The sequence below is a fragment of the Doryrhamphus excisus genome, linkage group LG22 (assembly GCF_037039965.1).
Source record: "Doryrhamphus excisus strain RoL-2023G ecotype Guam linkage group LG22, RoL_Dexc_Guam_v1.1, whole genome shotgun sequence".
In the NCBI taxonomy this organism is placed as follows: Eukaryota; Metazoa; Chordata; class Actinopteri; order Syngnathiformes; family Syngnathidae; genus Doryrhamphus; species Doryrhamphus excisus.
This window is the reverse complement of record NC_136378.1, coordinates 7104757-7126449: the sequence shown is the minus strand read 5'-3', so window position 1 is coordinate 7126449 and position 21693 is coordinate 7104757. Positions and strand designations below refer to the sequence as shown.

Genomic DNA, 21693 nt, shown 5'->3' with positions numbered 1-21693 from the left:
GAGGGTGGAATTGAATTTGGGTCTCCTAGCTGCGAGGCCTGCATTCTAACCACTCGCCTGCCGTGCAGCCCATAAATGACATAATTAAGATTTTATTTATTTCTGCATTTTTTTTAGTATTTAAACTTCTTGTTTTCTTTCTCTGAATTATGAATTCATTGTGATAATATTTTGAAACCAAATTGCCAAAAATGACAACTTTGTTTTTCATAATATCACAGCTTTTAATAAAATAATATTTATTTTAATATTTCAAATTTATGCTACTAAAATGAAATTTTTCCTCATTATGATGGTTAGCTCAGAAAATTGCAACTTTTTCTCATTAGATGGCAGATTTTTTATTTGATCATATTTACTTTATTCTTGTAAGATTACTGCTGATTAAAAAAAAAATTATACTTTTAGAATGTGACACCTAATTGCCAAAAATGACAAGTTTGTTTTGTTTTTCATAATATCACAGCTTTTAATAAAATGTTTATTTTAATATTTCAAATTTATGCTACTAAAATGAAATTTTTCCTCATTATGTTTAGCTCAGAAAATTGAAACTTTTTCTTATTAGATGACAGATTTTTTATTTGATCATTTTTACTTTATTCTTGTAAGATTACTGCTGATTAAAAAAAAAATTACACTTTTAGAATGTGACACATAATTGCCAAAAATGACAACTTTGTTTTGTTTTTCACAATATCACAGCTTTTAATAAAATAATGTTTAATATTTCAAATTTATGCTACTAAAATGAAAATTTTCCTCATTATGATGTTTAGCTCAGAAAATTGCAACTTTTTCTAATTAGATGACAGATTTTTTATTTGATCATTTTTACTTTATTCTTGTAAGATTACTGCTGATTTAAAAAAAAAATTTTTTACACTTTTAGAATGTGACACCTAATTGCCAAAATGACGACTTTGTTTTGTTTTTCATAATATCACAGCTTTTAATAAAATAATGTTTACTTTAATATTTCAAATTTATACTACTAAAATGATTTTTTCCTCATTATGATGTTTAGCTCGGAAAATTGCAACTTTTTGTTATTACATGATAGATTTTTTATTTGATCATTTTTACTTTATTCTTGTAAAATTACTGCTGATTTAAAAAAAAAAATTACACTTTTAGAATGTGACGCCTAATTACCAAAAATGACAACGTTGTTTTGTTTTTCAAGATTTTTTTAAGATTACTGCTGATTTTTTTAAATATTTTTTTTTACACTTTTAGATGTGACACAGGCCAAAAAAAAAAAACTCAACAAATGGCCCCGGGGCCACACTTTGGACAACCCTGCATTAGCATGTTATGGGTCCCATAAGGAATCAATACCTGATGATGTTTGTGTGTGCAGATGGTCGGCGGGCTTCTCAACTTCTGCTTCTACACTTTTGTGAACAAATCACTGAGTGTGGAGTTCCCCGAGATGCTGGCGGAGATCATCAGCTACCAGCTGCCCAAAGTCAAAGCGGGGGGTGTCAAAGCGCTCCTCTTTCACCAGAAATAACTATCGCCCCCCCCACAAACGGACGATGCCTTAAATTCCCTCGCCACTCGCCCACCTCACCACCACCTATTTCAGCCCGCAGAGTGACGTGGAAAGGACTTGAGGAGCGTGGGTTTGGAGATAAAGAAGAGGTTCTTAAGATAAGAAGTAGGAACTGCTTTGCGGATGGAGAGAAATAGCATCATGTTGTCTCAGGTGACTTCCTTCACATACACATCTATACATTTAGAATTTGGAACTACACAGATTCTAATAGTATTTTGTACATGTTTCGCAGTTGATCGTTTTCCAGGTTGTAGTCGCCTGGAAGTAAAGTCAACTCCAGAATAATCTTCTCCGCTCTTGAGTTAGCATAGGAGCCGACGGCGTCCATTTTACACTCCTTTTGTGCTTTCATCCTTTGAGATATGAAACAATTGCTAGGATTGTTGGCCATTCAAAGGATGATCGATTCGCAAAAAAAAAACCCTCTTCCAGGTTTACCATTATAGAAGCGGGGGGAAAAAATGTGCCTTTTTTATTTTTATTTTTTTTGCGTCAGATATCTCAGTTATTGCTTCCTACCTGCCGGGGGCGTGCCTCTCCTCAGCCCGTTGCCACCATTTTACCCTGATTGTACTTTCATGACACATGCAGTTGCAACGCTTCCTTTTTTTAAATAGCTGTGTTGTCCTCACCTCTTGATGTGTGTGTGCGTGTGTGCGTGTGTGTGTGTATGCCTGTGAGGCCCCCCCGTACCCCCCCAAAACCGCACACTGAAGTGCGATTGAAGCACTTTGTGCCCTTCTAAAGGCTTTTAACTGTGAAGAAGCACCGAGACTTAAAGTCACGACCTTGCAAGATTTTAGTCGACCTGATCTCGATTGATACCCCCCTTTAGCCCCGCCCCCTCGTCCCATTTTTGACGAATCGATTCATGGAATGTGATTTGCGTCGACCAATCAGAAAAGAGATCCTATTTTCGTGTATTTGTAGCAAATTTGCGCACCTAGATGAAGTGTAGTGTTTAGTCACGTCCGTGGTGACGTGGGACGGATCCCTGCGGAGTCCCCAATCTCATCCAGCAAGTGTTTTACTCACGTCCGGTTGCTGTTTTTTAAAAAAAGTTTGCATCACAGACGGATACCGTATTTCCTCATAAAGTGGCCAAGGATATTGACTCACTCAACTGCAGAAAGAGCCAGGCATCTGTTAGGGGTTTGTAATAGTTTCCCCCCCATTATTAAGATTTGTAACTAGGGCTGCAACTAATGATTATTTGTCAGTTGATTTTTTTTAATTTTGATTTCTTTATTGAGAAATAGAAGATTAGTGCACAAACACCAGGCTGCCACTAGATTAATCTGTTAAAATGTTATTGTTAACAGTTAACAATATTTATGTTGACAGTAATTGTACACAAAAATACAAAAATGGCCGCCAAAGTTGATATGTGTGAATGTCTAGTTTTTGGCTAAAACACAAAGATAATAGGTTTACTTTCATGGATGACTGAGGAACTACAAAAAAAATCAGAGTACATTTACATATTCAATAAAAAATACAAACAATTAATTAATTAATTAATTAAAATAATTACCAAAATTGATCTCCATTAATTGATATACTCTGTGAGTGTGTACACAATATATATACTGTATATACATATACTGTATATGTATGTACATTTATGTGTTGGAAACACAACCCCCTCCTTCACCAGAATCGTTGTCGATTAATTAGGGAATCGATTAACCATCGATTAATAGTTGCAGCTCTGTTTGTAACAATAAATATAATGAATGTGACAATATAATTTGATGAATATGATATACTAAGGGTATAACAACTTCTTGAGTACGCACCGGACATGGGATGATAAGAGGCTAATTAATTAATTAATTATTAATCACACATGAAACAAACTTGATCATCATACAGTATATGGCCGTGTGCCTCTGTATCTTCTTTTTCCACGTCTCTTGCCCCCAAGCAGACAGGAAGAGAGTTCATTCCGGGCATCGGTCGCAACAACTTGGCGCCTTTGTTCCATAAAACAACGGCATGAATGGAGTCAGACCTTTTGGCAAGTCTCTTCGTCCGTGTTCGAAACCGCATACTTAGCTACTACTCATACTAACTCTTTGAGTAATGCTAGAAGTTCCCGGATGTGTACTGCATTGGCCAGAAATGTTGAGTATGTATCGTCAGCTTACGACTCACATCCAAATTACCCAGGATGCAACGCAACGTGACGTCACCGGGACGAGATCAGCCCAAACGGCGGTTTCAAGCAGGATATATTGCGAGTTGGTTCGCTTCTTGTTTTCAAAGTAAAAGCAGTGATTTATCACTATGTTTATTTTTTGTATGAGAAAAGTAAGAAAATAACCGGAAGTGCATTGCTAACTTCGGCTAGCTTAAATTTTGCAGAACGAAATTCTAAACGTTTGGTATTTGGACAAATAAATGGCACACTCGGGATCTAAACGGCCATTTTTTCGCCTGATTTTTTAAAAAAATCTTAAAGTGATGTATTTAAAGAGTTTAGAGCGAAAGTCGTTTGTGGCTCGGGTAGGAGCGCAATGCATTGTGGGTTATCATGTAGTACGCTGTAGTGTAAACATACTGTCTGATGGGTTGGGTATGCAGTATGTAGTGTGGATAGTATGGGCTTGTAAGTATGTAGTAGTTAGTATGCGGTTTCGAACACAGCCACTGTGTCAGCGGGTGGAGGCGGGGCTGCTAGCGTACACACAGAGTGCAGGAGGGTGTCACATAGCGGAAATTCAAGTGACATTTTTAACATTCTTATGCTTAACAAGCAATACTGACACCTAGTGGCATTTTATAACAAGTGTTTTTATATTGACTTAATCGTATTGCTCGTATTGTACTGAGCAGCCAGAACCTTTCCACCCCAAGATCCGTTGCTGATTCTGTCATCATGACATTGTGGTGGTGGCGTGACAAAGATTTCAAAAAGCCGAAACCCAAATTAGTATGGTTCAACTCTTGCCATGTGTGCTCTCTACTGACATCTACTGGTGGCACACGGAGGCGTTTTATTCGTTCAATTGGACCATTCAGCCAGCAGTTCATTGGCTGATGCTGTCTATTAGGGTGTTAATATTAGGAAATAGGGTCGTATGCATTCAGTTTGTATTTGCATACCACGCCCCGCCTCTCTTTCAGGCACCTTGTCCGAAATTTTGTAGCACGATGTCATGAGCGTCGCCAAGCAAAATCCTGTCATCCTGTTTGCGTGGAAAGCACAAAATACTCATTTTTTGTTTCTTTTAAAACAAACAAATGTAAACAAATTATTGAAATCATCAGACAAATGTGTGGTAGATTATCCATTCATTAAAACTCACCAGTAGAGCCATGTGATTTCTCTCAGCCAATCAGTGAAGAAAGATCATTGGAATCATGATAGTGTTGCAATACGAACAAAAGACCACACCTGTTTTTTTAGAGTGAAATTGTTTTTTTTAATATATATATATATAAGGAGTTATGATGCTAATTATTTACCAATGAACAACTGTTGGAAAATATGGTATCACTAGTTGATATATATATGTATGTATATATATATATATATATATATATATATATATATATATATATATGTGTGTGTGTATATATATGTATATATATATGTATATATATATATGTATGTATGTGTATATATATATATATATATATATATGTGTGTATATATATATGTGTGTGTGTATATATATGTATATATATGTATATATATATATATATATATGTATGTGTATATATATGTGTATATATATATGTATGTGTATATATATGTATATATATATATATATATATATGTATATATATGTATGTGTATATATGTATGTAAGTATGTATGTATATGTATGTATGTATGTATGTATGTATGTATGTATGTATATGTATAGATGTATGTATGTATGTATATGTGTATATATGTATGTATGTATATGTGTATGTATGTATGTATGTATGTGTATATATGTATATATATATATATTGTATTATATGTATTATAAGTATATTACTTGTATTATATATATAATATATATAATATATATATATTATTTTATTATTATATATATTATTATTGTTGTTATATAATATTATAACAGTTGTTAGATGGCCGCTTAATTGGTAAAGAATTAGCATCATAACTCCTTTGTTTGCTAACAACTACAAGTATTTAGGGCCAAAAAAATGAAATCTTGGACAATTTTGAGAATTTATGAAACTTGAAATTTATGAGAACTTATGAAAAAGGTCGTCTGTTTTATGATGAGAATCAGACCGAAACGCTTACTTCATTCACTTAGTAATTCCCATTTCATCCCGGCTCAGGTTCACGTCTGAATTATTCCTTTTTTTCCCATCCTCCTTTCAGCAAACTGCTCTTTTTGTTGCCGTCTTTGTTGGGTAAAGGGTTACTTTCGCATTCAGTCTGCTCAAATCTTTGCTGCTGCTCTTATCAAACAGATAAAAAATATATATATATGGGTATAAATATACAATATATACAGATACTTGTACACATTATTTTCCTGTTCCAACAGAATATGCAATATAGACGCCGCCACAAAGGATCACCACCATGTCAGATATAAGCTATATTCATACACTTTCAGGAACACACACAAGCCTATTTGATGTTTGACTACATGGTGACCAAAGCACTTAACACACAGACTCACTCAAGTAGCTCCTTTTTGCTTTTTCTTTGTTTTTGTTTTGTTTTTCTTGTAAAAAAAAAAAAAAGATTTTGAAAAGTCGGTGAACTTATGTTAATACTGTGAATAGAAGTCAAGTCTTTTTCACACCAAACTGTTTGTGAAAGTAATCAGTCAGCTTGATTGGGAAAGATTTGCACTAGCCAACTATTGTTTGGAAATCTATTTTGTATAAAAAGAAAAAAAATGCTCAAAAATAAAACAACTTATGTTATGACATTTAGACCGGTCAAGGAGAGATATGGAGTTTTCATTTTGTTTTTCTGTACATATATATCCGATGCCGTGTACTTTATTCCCCCCCCCCCCCTTAGATTCTTTATTTACTTTGCTCTTCTTCTATAGCGCAACTTGTACTGTGTCCTTTCTTTGTGGTACCTGTCTTCCATCTCGATCACGCTGTAGTTTGTTGCCATGACACCTGATTTACTTGGACACGACAAAGAAAACAACGTCATCCATTCAATGTAAGCCACTCTTCAATCAAGCACTCGGTTAGCAAATAAAAGCGCTTTTTCCATCCTGGCACTCTGCTCATTGATTGCAAATGTTACTTTGAAAGAATCCGATAATCATTTATTTATTTCATTACGGTTTTTTTTGTGAATCGTATATCATGGTATACACAATTGTATATCTTTGTATTTATATTCATTATTTCTCATGTTTAATTGTGTTTTTTCATTAAAATAAGATAAAATAAGAAAAAATGAAAAAATACCACGGCATGCATATATTTTAATTAACATATATTTTTTACATATTGTTTATTCATGATTACTTGTGTTTAATTGCGTTTTTGTGATTAAAAATGAGCTGATACGGAAGAAAAAATATATAATGGCTGTACAACAGCTTGATATTGGAATTAATTGTTTATTCTTTTTTTATTCCATATGCATTTACTATTTTTAAAATTCTATTTTAAATTTAGTTTTTGATATAATTTGCGAAATGAGGGGAAAAATCAGATAAAATATAAAATGGCTGTACAACAGCTTGATATTGGAATTCATTGTTTATTCTTTTTTTATTCCATATGCATTTACTATTTTAAAAATTCTATTTTTAATTTAGTTTTTGATATAATCTGCGAAATGAGAGGGAAAATCAAATAACATTGTAAATAATGGAGATAATCACAAAAAATGTATTTCCCAACATTTAGATTTTGTTGCCACAAAAACAATCAGAAAATAAGAAACGTGTACAAATATGGATATAAATTTAAACTGCAAGAAAAAATATATAATGGCTGTACAACAGCTTGATATTGGAATGAATTGTTTATTCTTTACACAATTATATATTTTATTTAATATTATACATATTTACATTCACTGTAATTAACATTTTTTAAATTACATATACATTTACTATTTTTTAAATTCTATTTTTAATTTAGTTTTTGATATAATCTGCGAAATGAGGGGGAAAATCAAATGACATTGTAAATAATTGAGATATTTTATTCCATATACATTTACTATTTTTTAAATTCTATTTTTTATTTAGTTTTTGATATAATCTGCAAAATGAGGGGAAAAATCAAACATTGTAAATAATTTAGATAATTTATTCCATATACATGTACTATTTTTAAAATTCTATTTTTAATTTAGTTTTTTATATAATCTGCAAAATGAGGGGAAAAATCAAATAACATTGTAAATAATTGAGATAATCGCAAAAAATGTCAAAATTTTAGATTTAAAATTTAGATTTTGTTGCCACAAAAACAGTCAGAAAATAAGAAACGTGTACAAATATGGATATAAATTTAAACTGCATGCATAATAAATAATAAAAATAATAAATTTTCTTTTCTATTTTTTATTTTTATTTTTTGTTAATCGTGTATTGTTTCCTGCACCAGACACATACAATAAATGAATTAATAAAAACACATTTTTTGCTCCATTATAACAGAGATAAGACACGTGACTTGACACGTGACTTGAATAAACGTGACAATGTTTGTAGGATACCATATTAGACCTCATAAAACAACGTCGGAAATGTCACTGCTCGGCCTCCATACTTCCGGCCTCTTCCAGCTCGGGGACGCGCCTCCTCCACCCCCCGAGCACGCACGTACGTGGGTACGTACGTAAACGCACCTGACCCCCGCCTGCAGGCACACATAAAAGAGGTTGACTTAGCAAGAAAATGGCAGCCTGCTAAGCCCCGCCTACGCGCCGCCGGAGGATGACTGATGGACAGCTGTCAGTGGGGGGGCACACGCGGCTGTACTGCAAGAATGGCGGGCATCACCTCCAGATCCTCCCGGACGGGACAGTGTGGGGAGAGAGGGACGATACGGACGTTCACGGTAAGTGAGATCCAGGCGTGGTGCAATCACGTACCATCCGTGCTCACGGCCACTGACATCCAACATTAAAGAAAAAACACAAAATATTAGCAGGTAATGAAAGAATAATAACTTTAACTTCTGTTAGCATTATTAGCTAAATTAATTAATTTTTTATTAATTTTTATGTATTAATTCCAGTTGTTTTAAGTCTCCGAGCTGTAGCTCCAGGCGTGGTGGTCATCCAAGGGCGAGAAACGGGCCAATTTCTGGCCATGAGCGATGAGGGCCGCTTGTACGCATCAGTGAGTATATCTTCCGCCCCGTGTGAGTCAACGCGCATGCGTGTTATCTCCTGATGTTTAAGAAGCCATTAATGACACTTGGTGTTTGCTTCCCTGCAGCCTACCGCTAACGACGAGTGTTACTTCCTGGAGAGACTGGAGGAGAACCACTACAACACGTACCAATCTCACAAATATCAGGAGAACAAATGGTATGTGGCCTTGAAGAAGAACGGCAAACCTAAACTGGGTCCCAGAACTCACATTGGACAAAATGCCATCTTCTTCCTTCCCCGCCATTTGGTTGCAGACACCAGCATGCAGTGATCCACCACAGATGGATGCTGGCTTTCCAACAAGTCCTTTTCAGAGAAAGTGGCCTTCTATTTTCATTGTATCCAAACAGATATGACAAAAATGTCATGTCAATCTAATAAGTAATTCATAATAGTTTTGATTATATTGCATATATTATTCCAACAGTATACGTAATCTCTATTGAATTGTCTACAAGTCGTTCACTGATGACTTTGCTGACACCTCGCGACCATTGTGTGAATTGCAAGCTATTGGCTAGTGTCATTAATTCGTTCCAGAAGGTTCATTTTACCCCATAAGAATAGTATAAATCATATTTATATATTCAAAAAAATGCTTTTATATTTTGTCATCTAAGAAACCATTTCAAATGCATTTAAATGATGAATGAAAGGGTGTATCTCATCGTCCAAAATGGAGGTCATGACAAAACATGGTGTCCGTGTTGTGTCGGTCATATCGCGTGTTCGGGTACATTTACATCAAGTATCACGTTTCCAGTGAAGGTAAAAATGACGTTAAAAGTTCACTTATCCCTTTCATTCGTCATTTATATGCAGCATTTCGAATTTTGTTTTCATACAGGCTACAACATCCTACTTCCGGTTCTGTTTGCCACGTTGTCAAGCTAGCATCTTTGTTAGTATTAACCACAAGAGGTGCCATATTGTGCTCAAAATATGGCGTAAATTTACAGTGGTTATACTGTGTATATATATTTAAATAACACATATTTCTAACACGATAACCATAAGTATAAATTACTATGCAGGTAGTCTTACTGCTTGATATTTAATATTCACAATGGTTAGCATTTCCTCATAGGAAAGGCTAACCAGTTAGCTAACACCTCACAACGTAGACATAAGAAAATATCAAAAACATCACTTTGTCTATTATATAACTGGTCAAATAAAGTGTGAATTGAATGAACAAATATATTTACTAATGATGTACTCACTAATTTATTAATATTAAACATTCACATATTTAGACTTAGCATCTTTATATAGCTACAGACTAACCACTTGGCTGCAAACGTAGTAAACATACGCAAAAATACCCAAAACATCACATTGTGTATGATTTATCTTGGCAACTAAGATGTGAATGGAATGAATAAATATATTTACTTATATTGAATGCACTTGTTTGAAGGTAGAATGCGACAAAGAAAGTAATTAGAAGTGACATTTATTGAAGTCGATATTTTCTGTACAGTGCTATGAGAAGCTAACTCAAAAGATGCAACTCTACATCACTTTTAAACGAGCATTAAAGCCATGACACAAGTGTGGAGGTCATATATAACGATGGCTCATTTGGATTTTGTTAGTCATGTTTCTAAAAGGTGTGCCTGCATCCAACATCGTTTGATAATAGTTTTGCTTAAGCCAGAAGGAATTCTTTCCCACACTGTTGAGTCACTTTTAGCTACCCCCCCCCCCCCCAAAAAAAAAACTGAGCGTCCCTTTATCTTTAAAAAAAACACCTTTTGTTGCTTCTGGACTCGATAAAAACAAGCAAAAATCACAACGTCTGACAATGAGGATGCAATTAGCTCACTGCGCTTTTGTTCTATGAAACACATGCATTACAAGCTTGTACACTACATGGACTTGAAAGTATTAGAACTACATCTTCATTCATCTTAATTATTCACATGGATCAACTCGAACTGAGATTTTCACTTCCTGTAGAGTAGGGGTGTCCAAAGTGTGGCCTGGAGTCATTGCCCTGCAGCATAACAGAGAAACAAAAAATGTGTATACATAATGTTTCCATACACCAGCATGATATTCGGCTAAATTATTGTTATTAAGTGCAGTAGAAATTGGCATGGGACATTTTTTGTTATGGCACAGAAAACCTGTTTGTGATCTATGTATGGTTCTTAACATTATTAGAGCCCTCCAGGCATGAAATAACACCCCTATAGTCACCTTTACACTTGTATTACCTAATATAGTAGATAAAATCAGGGTATATCAGACATATTGGACATAATTAAGATAACAGACACATGTTAGCAGTTCCTTATTTTTTCTGTACAGCTATTGTCACATCAATGTATTGTAACGGAGGTTCAGAGTTGAGTTTGAGCTTGTCTAGGGTTATGGTCCAAACAATAATGCGTTTTATTATTATGATATTATTATTATGCCTGTTGTGAGATTATTTAAACTTGCAATAAATGCCCATTCCGGCGATCAAGTCTGGTGGATTTGTATTTGTTCATTTAGTTTGCTAATTAATTTTTATGCTTCAGAATGCTTAATTTAGGCCAATAATAACAACAATTTGGTTATATGTTTTTTTAATATATAGGCCGTATTCAACAACAAAAGTGTTAATAAAAAAAAACAATAGAGTAAGGGTGCAATGTTCAAACTGCAAGGGATGACTGTATTTGATGTGTTTCAAATAATGCTTTTAGATTAAAAAAAAAAAAACACTGTACATTGGATTGCATTTCACGCATTTAAACAAACAAAAGTGAAGGAAATTTTGGAAAAGTTTGGACACCCCAGCTGTCCTAATACTATTGTCCACATAGTGTATGTTTTGGAATGAATCACCTCAGACGTGAGACAACACCGCCCCCTCCTGGTCATGGTCAAAATACTTAAAGTGTCATGTGTTGCAAATGTGAGTAGTTACAATAAAACCGTGTGGTGATGCCATAAAGTAAGCCACATGCTTGTGTTTACTGTATTCATGAGGCCCTGAAGTGTCGTGTCATGTCGTGACGTGAGACTCTCTTCGAGTCAAGCTTGTAGTCTACCAAAAAACAACATAAGGCATCACTCTACAGACAAGATGGAAATAGCACTTGAGCATGCGCCACTAATGAGTACACTGAGGGGAGACGAAGCCTCTGTGTGAGTTGTGTCCGTCGTGTCTTCCACATCCAACGAGCTATATTCAGAAAAATAGGAATAACGCATCAGACGAGACATTTTCCCATGTAGATACTTAAAATCTATGCACCCATGTAGATACTTAAAATCTATGCACATCTATGAACAATATTCTATATTGTATTGGACAATGTCAAATGTCAGGTGTAGTGACTAACAATGTAGCTTTTCTTACCACATTTCAGCAATTTGCTAAGTATGATAATATACCATATTGACCAAATAAGACCACCCCTCCAACCTTTTATGGTAATAGTTTTATTTAATTTGAACATGCATCAAATTACAATTGAGTGCATCCCATAATCAGTTCACAGTTCCACATGTCCAAAAAGAGTAGGAAGAAGCAAAGCTTATTAAATCCTACCCCTCCATCTGGTACTTTTACAATCAGTAACTGTTACATTTGTTCACTTCCTGCTTTCCATAATACAGCAAATACAAATAGACGGCGTAGACATTGAAAGGGTGAACGAAAATAAATTTCTATCATAATAGATGAAAATATGAGCTGGAAACCTCATATTACAAATATACAACATAAGGTGGCCAGAAATATTTCAGTATTGAACAAAGCAAAATTTGTTCTCAATCAGAAATCACTCCACACCCTTTATTGCTCTCTGGTTCTACCATATCTTACTTATTGTGTGGAAATATGGGCTAATAACTATAAAAGCAATCTTCAATCGCTAAATGTACTACAAAAAGTCAGTAAGGATAATTCATAATGCCGCCTACAGAGAACATACCAACTCCTTATTTCTAAAATCACAAATACTTCAACTTGCTGATATAGTTCATCTTCAAACAGCTAAAATAATGCATAAGGCTAAAAATACCCAATTACCTAAAAATGTCATCCGATACTTCTCTACAAGAGAGGAGAAATATGATCTCAGGGAAGAACTACATTTGAAACACTTATATGCTAGGACTACGTTAAAAAGCCATAGCATTTCAGTATGTGGAATCAAACTATGGAATGGATTGAGTAAGGACCTCAAACAATGCACAACAATGAGCCAATTCAAGAAACAATACAAGCAGTTGACGTTTGCTAAATACAAGGATGAACTCTTGAACTCTTGAACAAGGATAAATACAAGGATGACTCTTGAACCAGTCATGATGTGCTATATATATCACTATATTGACACTTACTATGGTACCCATTATGTCATTGGATGGTCATATCACCTTGTACTTCGGTACGAGGTACAGTATTGGAAAAAAAAACCTTAAAACATATTAGGAAAGCAGGAAGTGAACAAATGTAACAGTTACTGATTGTCAAAGTACCAGATGGAGGGGTAGGATTTAATAAGCTTTGCTTCTTCCTACTCCTTTTGGACATGTGGAACTGTGAACTGATTATGTGATGCATTTAATTGTAATCTGCATGTTCAAATGAAATTAAACCATTACCAGTACTACGGTGCTTCTTAAAGCGTGACAACTTGCCTCGGTCTAATAGATGAAGAGAACTCTTGTCCGGGGTAGAGTGGCGTAAGTGGGATCTGCCAGTTTGCGCACTCTGGAGTAGTTGATAAAGCCTCTGATGAACAGCATGAAGCCTGCAGCACAAAGACAAGCATAGCGAATATATAATAACAATATACATTTTCCACTGTTGGATCTTAAGGATTCCAAGCAGAGCTGTAAAAATGCAACAACAAAAAAAAGCCAGTGTTGCAGCTCCAGAAGATGGCTTCATGGAGGGCATCAACTATCTGAAACTGTGCCATTTTTGTATACTTTGTCATCAATCCCCAAAAGAGTGGGGGTAGTCCTCTGGAAGAAGACATCTTTTGTCAGGGCGGGCATTGTCCTGTTGAAAAAGCCAGTCATCACCACAGTAATGATGGATGCCCCCTGCAACATCTCCACATATCCAGCTGCTGTTTGACGCCCCTGCACAACCCGAAGCTCCATTGTTCCATTGAAGGAAAAAGCACAGCAGATTATGACGGTGCCTCCTCTGTTGGGTCATGGGTAAAAACAAGTCACAATCTCCTTATCATGGCCGTACTGTTGGAAGCCATCAGGATCGTCAAAAGTTCCAAAACTTCCTTCCACCTTTCAATGTCCCATGTTATGGTGCTCTCCAAGTTCTGTGGTGTTGAAGGAGATAAAGCCTTCAAAGATGTTTTTTAATCTTAAACCACTTCTCTCGCAGATGCCGTCTGATGGTTACTGGACTGCACTCGGCACCGGTAACTTCCAAGAAACGTCCCGTGCCTGAATGGACCATCAATCAGGATTCTCCGGCACAAGTGGGTGTAAAACTTGACTTTTTTGTTGCATTACTTATACAGCTCAATAAGCTGACCTCTTTCAAAAGAGAGAAAGCATTTTTTGCCTTAGCAAACGGGAGTTTATCCATCCATCCATTTTCCTCCGCTTATCCGGGGCTGGGTCGCGGGGGCAGAAGTCTTAGTAGGGAAGCCCAGACTTCCCGTTCCCCGGCCACCTCCTCCAGCTCCACCGGGAGGACACCAAGGCGTTCCCAGGCCAGCTGTGAGACATAATCCCTCCAGCGCGTCCGAGGTCTGCCCCGGGGCCTTTTCCCGGCTGGGCATGCCCAGGCAACCGGACGAGATGCCCGAGCCACCTCAACTGACTCCTCTTGATGTGGAGGAGAAGCGGCTCTACTCTGAACTCCTCCCGGATGGCTGAGCTCCTCACCCTATCTCTGAGTTTATGATATAGCCACATTTTCCTCTTTCCGAATGACTTTTCCATAAACAATGGTATGCATGGAAAGGAATATTCCAATCTCCTGTCTACATGCGGCGCTATAATCAAACAGAATAGTCAATGGGGAATGCGTAGTAAAACATAATCAACATCACGTGATACAGACTTCCCAGAGTTTTTCTTTCACTTGCTGGAATAACTCCGTATTGCCAGTTTTTCCTTCATTCGGTCTTGAAATTTAGTTTGGATCAAAAACAAACTTTCCACAGCAGTCCAGTGCCGATTGCGCGTCTCCATTTTTAAAACTGAAGAACGTCTGGAGCTGCGTGTTACGTCATATCTGAGCATGCGCTGAAAGAACGCACCCGGGATAAATTTTAACAGGAAAAGATACAATTCAATCTGACTAATATTTTATAATTAAACTCGGGCATGTTTTATATAGATATATATTTAATTTTTAAGAAAAAACTGGACTTGTGAATGGTGTATAGAAGGGTTTAGATCAGATGTCTCAAACACACGGCCTGTGGGCCAAATGTGGCCCGCAGGACACTAGTTTGAGGCCCCCGCCTTGATATGAAAGTTTAATGTTAGTGCGGCCCGCGCAAGTTTGATATGGATGCTGTATGGTATCATGTACCCAGAAAAAATTATTACGTTTGATTAATGTTCATGTTAAAGGTTAAATAACAAATAGTTATCCTCCCTATCCGTGTGGAAGTGGTAAGTTTTTGGCTATTTAAGTTTAAAGGAAATAACTTGAAGGCTACCGTTTAGGTCGCTAGCTCTCTAGTTTGCGAGTTAGCATATGTCTCAAGACCCTGCAGTTGCGCAATATGTTGTAAATAAAAAAAGTATAAATGTGACTATAGTCGTGTTTTGTCATGTGTACAGGGCGCTAATAATGCTTTGTTCATTTTAATCTGAAAAAAATAATTTGTCTACCCACCAACTATATGTGGTTTCTTTTATTATTTGCCGTTTTATTATTATTATTATTATTATATTTATTTATTTATTTATTTCTGATTGATTTTCTTTATTCTTGATGTTTATTTATTTTTCATCTTATTTTGTGTAGAAAAATAAAAAGTAAGATATTTGGGAACAGTGGAATGTTTTATCAGAGCTTTTCTTGTAGAAAATTGGAACCAAAGCGAAGTGTTTTTGTTTTTAATAAATGCGTTTTTTTTTTCTTTTGGAAAACCTGATGCGGCCCAGTCTCACCCAGACCCAAGCTCCACTGGCCCCCAAGTCAATTGAGTTTGAGACCCCTGGTTTAGATTCTGTTGCACATCAAAAGCTGCTTGCCAACCGCCAATAAAAAACAGAAGAAAAACACGACGAGGAAGAACAACTTTCAGTTTGAGCGGGTACAAGATACCTCAATCGGATTGGGGAAAGGAATATTCCACCCCTTTGAATCCGATTATATGTTCAATCGGATTGGCACTTTTCTTTCGGAATGAGGTGTACACAAAGGTTGAATTCTATCCTTCTGAGCAACTAAACCGAATGCAAGCGGAATATTTGGGTCCATGTATATGTGGCTAGTGAATAGAAAGAAAATCCACATTGTTGCCAATATTTTGTTATTTAAAGGCTGTGGTCTTAAAACTTTTTTTTTATCAGCTGAGCAGACTATTTCACTTTCATGAATGAAGCGCTGCCTCCACAGATCCAAAATGTAAATTCTAGCATGTTTTGATTGAGTGTATGCGTCTATATAATAATAAATGTAGCAATAATACACGCTATTTCTCCATAACATGATGTGTTACTCACCCAAGGCCAGGAACACCCACCACAACCAGTACTGGCCATCAAAGTAACCAGGGAAGTAGGTAGAAAACTGTGAAAATAAGAACTGGAGGTGAAACTGTGCTCTTTGTGTTCTGAAAATAGCACAATATAAAATAATGGACGCACTCAACAATGTAACTTTATGCTGCAACACCTTGTGTGAACGCAAAGCGACCCACACCATATTTGGTTTTGTTTTGCACATGAAATGATAAAGGATTTAACCTGACATTGCTTGGAGGGAAGAACTGCTTGCTGCCTTTTTCAGTATCCGTTTTGAATGCCAATATTGAGAAACTCAAAATGTAATCGCTCTCCTCGTTACTTATTAATGATAACAGCCACCTTGCGTAACGTGAATAACTAAAACAACGCAACATACTTTTTGTTATAATAATAACGGCCTACCTTAAACAACACAAACTTAGCAGTTCAAAATGATCCAGAAAATCAGTATTGTCTTTCTAGTTTACCAATTGGTTCCCAGCCTCAAGTTCTGTTAACAAGAGCTCACCCTGACGATAAGAACCCATTTGATCAGGGACAGGCCAAATCCTGAGATGGCTCCGTATCGTCCAGCAGCCGATGTGGTCAAACAGAAGGACAAGAAGAAACCAATCCAGTTGAAGAGGAATGCCACTGAAAGACAACAATGGCCTTATAACTGACATGTAAAAACACATTTGATAACTAGGAATGCAGGAAAATGTAAAAAATGGGGGGTGGGGGCACAAAACATGTGAGTTCAAAACCCAAGTATTCTTTTTCATTTGGTTTTATGTGCTTCAACAAGAACCTGAGAAGACCATACATCGTACAAGTTTTTTTTTTTTACTATGAGCAGTTGGCGAACTTCTCTTTACACTTGAAATGCCATTTACTGTTTTACAGCCAGGAATGTTTAAATCTTACCAAGTCATTCCGTGTTATGAGGATAAATGGTTGAAAGACCGCGAGACACACTAAATAATAGTGTCTGACTTAAGTAATAGTTAATGGTAATGGTTTTATTTCATTTGAACATGCATCAGATTACAATTGAGTGCATCCCATAATCAGTTCACAGTTCCACATGTCCAAAAGGAGTAGGAAGAAGCAAAGCTTATTAAATCCTACCCCTCCATCTGGTACTTTTACAATCAGTAACTGTTACATTTGTTCACTTCCTGCTTTCCATAAAACAATTTAAGGTTGTTGTTTTTTTAATAATGTACCTCATACCGAAGTACAAGGTGATATGACCATCCAATAACATAATGGGTACCATAGTAAGTGTCAATATAGTGATATATATAGCACATCATGACTGGTTCAAGACTCTTCATCCTTGTATTTAGCAAACATCAACTGCTTGTATTGTTTCTTGAATTGGCTCATCGTTGTGCATTGTTTGAGGTCCTTACTCAATCCATTCCATTGTTTGATTCCACATACTGAAATGCTATGGCTTTTTAACGTATAAGTGTATAAGTGTTTCAAATGTAGTTCTTCCCTGAGATCATATTTCTCCTCTCTTGTAGAAAAGTATTGGATGACATTTTTAGGTAATTGGTTTTTGGCCTTATGCATTATTTTAGCTGTTTGAAGATGAACTATATCAGCAAGTTGAAGTATTTGTGATTTTAGAAATAAGGAGTTAGTATGTTCTCTGTAGGCGTTATTATGAATTATCCTTACTTTCTTACCTCCTTAGTTGTTTTACTCTAGAGCAATTAAAATGTAAAGCCTAATGCATTGGGAAATAAAAATGTGTTTCTTACTGAAGAAAGTCAGCATGAAAATGCCGTCATTTCCTATTCGCAGCTGGTCTGTGTCCTCAAAGTCGTCTCTGGCCACAAAGTCATCTTCCTGAGCCACCAAAGACACACAAGAAATGGCCGGTGTCTTTCGGTAATAAAGTATGCATTAAAAATTGATGATGCAAAGACATACGCTGACTCTTTCGTTGACGGGGGGGACGGCTGCCTCTACTTTGCTTCTCTCTGCCTCATCATAGGAGGGCAGAGTGGTGGCCACGTTGTAGGACGGTGGATTGGGGAATCTGCCGCCATCTTCCTTGTATTCCAAGAAAGCTGAGGAGAAGACAAAATAATAAACCATTTCATTCTTATATATATGTATACGTTGAATAAAGCAGGCCACAGAGGCAGGGAAAAGTAGTGATATGTTAGTGATATGCATCTATTACTCTTATTGTTCCATGTCATGTAATCCAAGCCTTTCATGCACATTTGGACATTTGCCAGCTGCTTTTGTGTTTACTCAACACAAGCAATAGTCAAGTGGGTCAGTGGATGCACATCTAGGAAAAGCTTCAGTCTACACCCACTTACACAATCTTGTCACAAATTACACAGAGCGTTCTTCCAACAACATTGTGTACAGTACACATTATATTACATCTACATTACACATGCCCAAGTATATTTCAAAATGCTAATAAGATGCTGGAGGTGATTTCTCATCCTAATCTGTTTGAAATATCAACCTAATGGCGGTACACTCACGAGCCACAACATTAGGCACATCTGCACAATCTGATACGATTGAAAACATTCAAACTACTCAAACAAAACTATGTTCAATTGAAGTCATTGCAAAAGAAATGCTGCTCTTTAACAGTTGAAAAGTCAGCATTTTGAGAAATGCTGCAAACAGTACACAGCGCCTATGAGAAAATCATGTCATTCCACAACTTTACAGCGTGAAAGATTACATATTGAAAGGAAATATTGCATTATAATATTATTGTTAAATATCTTTATTTGAGAAATGCTGCAAACAGTACACAGCACCTATGAGAAAATCATGTCATTCCACAACTTTACAGCGTGAAAGATTACATATTGAAATTCATTCATTCATTCATTCATTCATTCATTTTCTACCGCTTTTCCTCCCGAGGGTAGCGGGGGGTGCTGGAGCCTATCACAGCTGTCTTTGGGCGAGAGGCAGGGTACACCCTGGACTGGTCGCCAGCCAATCACAGGGCACATATAGACAAACAACCATTCACACTCACATTCATACCTATGGACAATTTGGAGTCAAAAATTAACCTAGCATGTTTTTTTGGAATGTGGGAGGAAACCGGAGTACCCGGAGAAAACCCACGCATGCACGGGGAGAACATGCAAACTCCACACAGAGATGGCCGAGGGTGGAATTGAACCCTGGTCTGAACCACTCAACCGCCATGCCGCCTTTGAAAGGAAATATTGCATTGTAATATTATTAATATTAAATATATGTAGTTGGTCTGAAAATGTTGAGGAATATCATTTAGTGTCCATTTGTGCGACAATTAATGTTTCATAACGCACCTGTGGGGGTCACGGCGGTCTAGTGATTAGCGCGCAAACCTCACAGCTAGGAGACCAGGGTTCAATTCCACCCTCGTCCATCTCTGTGTGGAGTTTGCATGAGTGTGAATGGTTGTTTGTCTATATGTGCCCTGTGATTGGCTGGCCACCAGTCCAGGGTGTACCCCTCCTCTTGCCCAAAGACAGCTGGGATAGGCTCCAGCACCCCCCACGACCCTCATGAGGAAAAGCGGTAGAAAATGAATGAATGAATGAATGAATAACGCACCTGTGTTGTTTTGTGATGCAATAGTTTGTTTTTTCACTGCACTTTTAATATTAAAATCACGTCATCATCTCAAAATCTCTCATCAATCATCTCATTATCGTGGACCCATTCTCGTACATCGTCTCGTCTTCTGGGCTGGGTGTTTCTACTAAGAGTGTATAATAGAGAGTATAATACTTGCCATACAATACTATGACACTTCCATATTGATTGCACATTTCTGCCACTTGTCACGCTGTTTGTTGTAGTACATAAGATAAAGGCCTTCTAACCTGCATTTGCTGCAACGAGGCTGCTGTAGGGGGGTGGCGCATCCTGGGCGGGACCCTCTTGAGATGGTGGGAGTGGCTCCTCCTCGTTCACCAGCTGAGTGATAATCAATAGGCTGTCAATACCAAATGACTAATTTGCCCAAGCTCTGCATGCCGATTAGGAGCTACATCAACATAAATAGCACATACATTAACGTAAATGTACCTCATTTACCTCACCGAGATGCAAAATAATGTGCTCTTACGGACAAGTGCAACAAGTGGTCATATTAGGATGACATTCCTGCAAACAGCAGCATTCCCAGAATAATCTTCTTGTAAACCGATCACTTTCATAAACCTACACAATTAGTCTTTAATGCTATCATTTAAATGTTATCAACAGGCAGTAAACATTGCATTGACAAACCTACACGCCCCGTAAAGGCAGCATATCCGCATTAATAAATATATCTTAAAAACGGTTTCCAGTCCTGTCAGTCAGTTTGAAATGTTGAAATGTTCTGAAAGCGTCGACTATTGTCATTTTAAAAAAAAGTGTTGACTTAATCAAGCATCTGCAAACAACGGCTTACTTAGCCCGTGCTAACGATTGCTAGCTAATGTTGGTCAAATGTGATAGTAGGTCGCAAATTACGTCCAAACACGCTTTCCAGACACGGTTCGTTGTGTGATTACGTGTATTAAACGTGGCTTAATGAACGTAAATGCGTCCGATTATCATCTCTGCTCCGTTTGTGTACGCATGTCAACAAAAGCTAGCTCGCCGTGCTAACTGCTAGCTAGCTAATTTGAGCAGCTGATAGCGGCTAGCGTTGTTCCAGATAAACTAACAGCCAGACCTACCTCTTGATATCTGACGTTGCTGTTTTGCTCTGCCATCGTGGACGAGGAGTGGAATATTTAAGATGTCCTCTTCCCACTTTGGCGACAAATGTGGGTTGAATTCCAACGACCCTCGCCGACAAAGCAGGGAGGGTAATGTTGCCCGAAGTAGGCTGTCTTCTTCCTTCTCCTTGCGCTTCTAAAATAAGGTCTGCTGTTGCTTTCATGACTGTCGGAACAATCGGTATGTAGCACGTCGAAACCCCTAAATCAATCGAACTCGACAGAGACCTGCTCACATGACGAAACCAAACAATGACGTTTTAATGGTCTGTCATGCTCAAAATAAGACACTATCCAAGTAATCAGTGCCATCTTAAACAACTCCTTACACTCACGCTTTTCAGTGT

The 21693-nt window shown here is 36.9% G+C and overlaps 3 protein-coding genes across 4 annotated transcripts in view; 2 read left to right on the top strand and 1 right to left on the bottom strand.

The window, feature by feature from the left end:
• Positions 1–5030, top strand: part of nr3c1 (nuclear receptor subfamily 3, group C, member 1 (glucocorticoid receptor)) — a 32425-nt gene extending 27395 nt beyond the window's left edge. Inside the window, exon 9 of the mRNA XM_058063105.2 lies at positions 1364–5030. Coding sequence (XP_057919088.2) covers positions 1364–1516 — 153 coding nt within the window. The 3' untranslated portion in view covers positions 1517–5030. The remainder of the gene's footprint in view (positions 1–1363) is intronic.
• Positions 5031–8320: 3290 nt separating this feature from the next.
• On the top strand, positions 8321–10237 carry fgf1a (fibroblast growth factor 1a). 2 transcript variants are annotated; one of them, XM_058063542.2, is made up of 4 exons: positions 8321–8587; positions 8768–8871; positions 8971–9062; positions 9161–10237. In XM_058063542.2, coding segments are annotated over exons 1-4 (321 nt in total). In that variant the 5' UTR covers positions 8321–8463; the 3' UTR covers positions 9162–10237. The 2 variants fall into 2 exon arrangements, with proteins under 2 accessions (XP_057919525.1, XP_057919524.2); XM_058063541.2 differs by having other exon boundaries at positions 8971–10237.
• A 108-nt stretch (positions 10238–10345) lies between these two features.
• Positions 10346–21613, bottom strand: LOC131110431 (NEDD4 family-interacting protein 1-like). The gene is given in 9 exon segments (XM_078788076.1): positions 10346–12087; positions 13554–13666; positions 16578–16644; positions 17110–17234; positions 18356–18443; positions 18528–18667; positions 20459–20552; positions 21305–21355; positions 21358–21613. Coding segments are annotated over 8 exon segments (825 nt in total). The 5' UTR covers positions 21511–21613; the 3' UTR covers positions 10346–12087; positions 13554–13559.
• Positions 21614–21693: the final 80 nt, after the last annotated feature.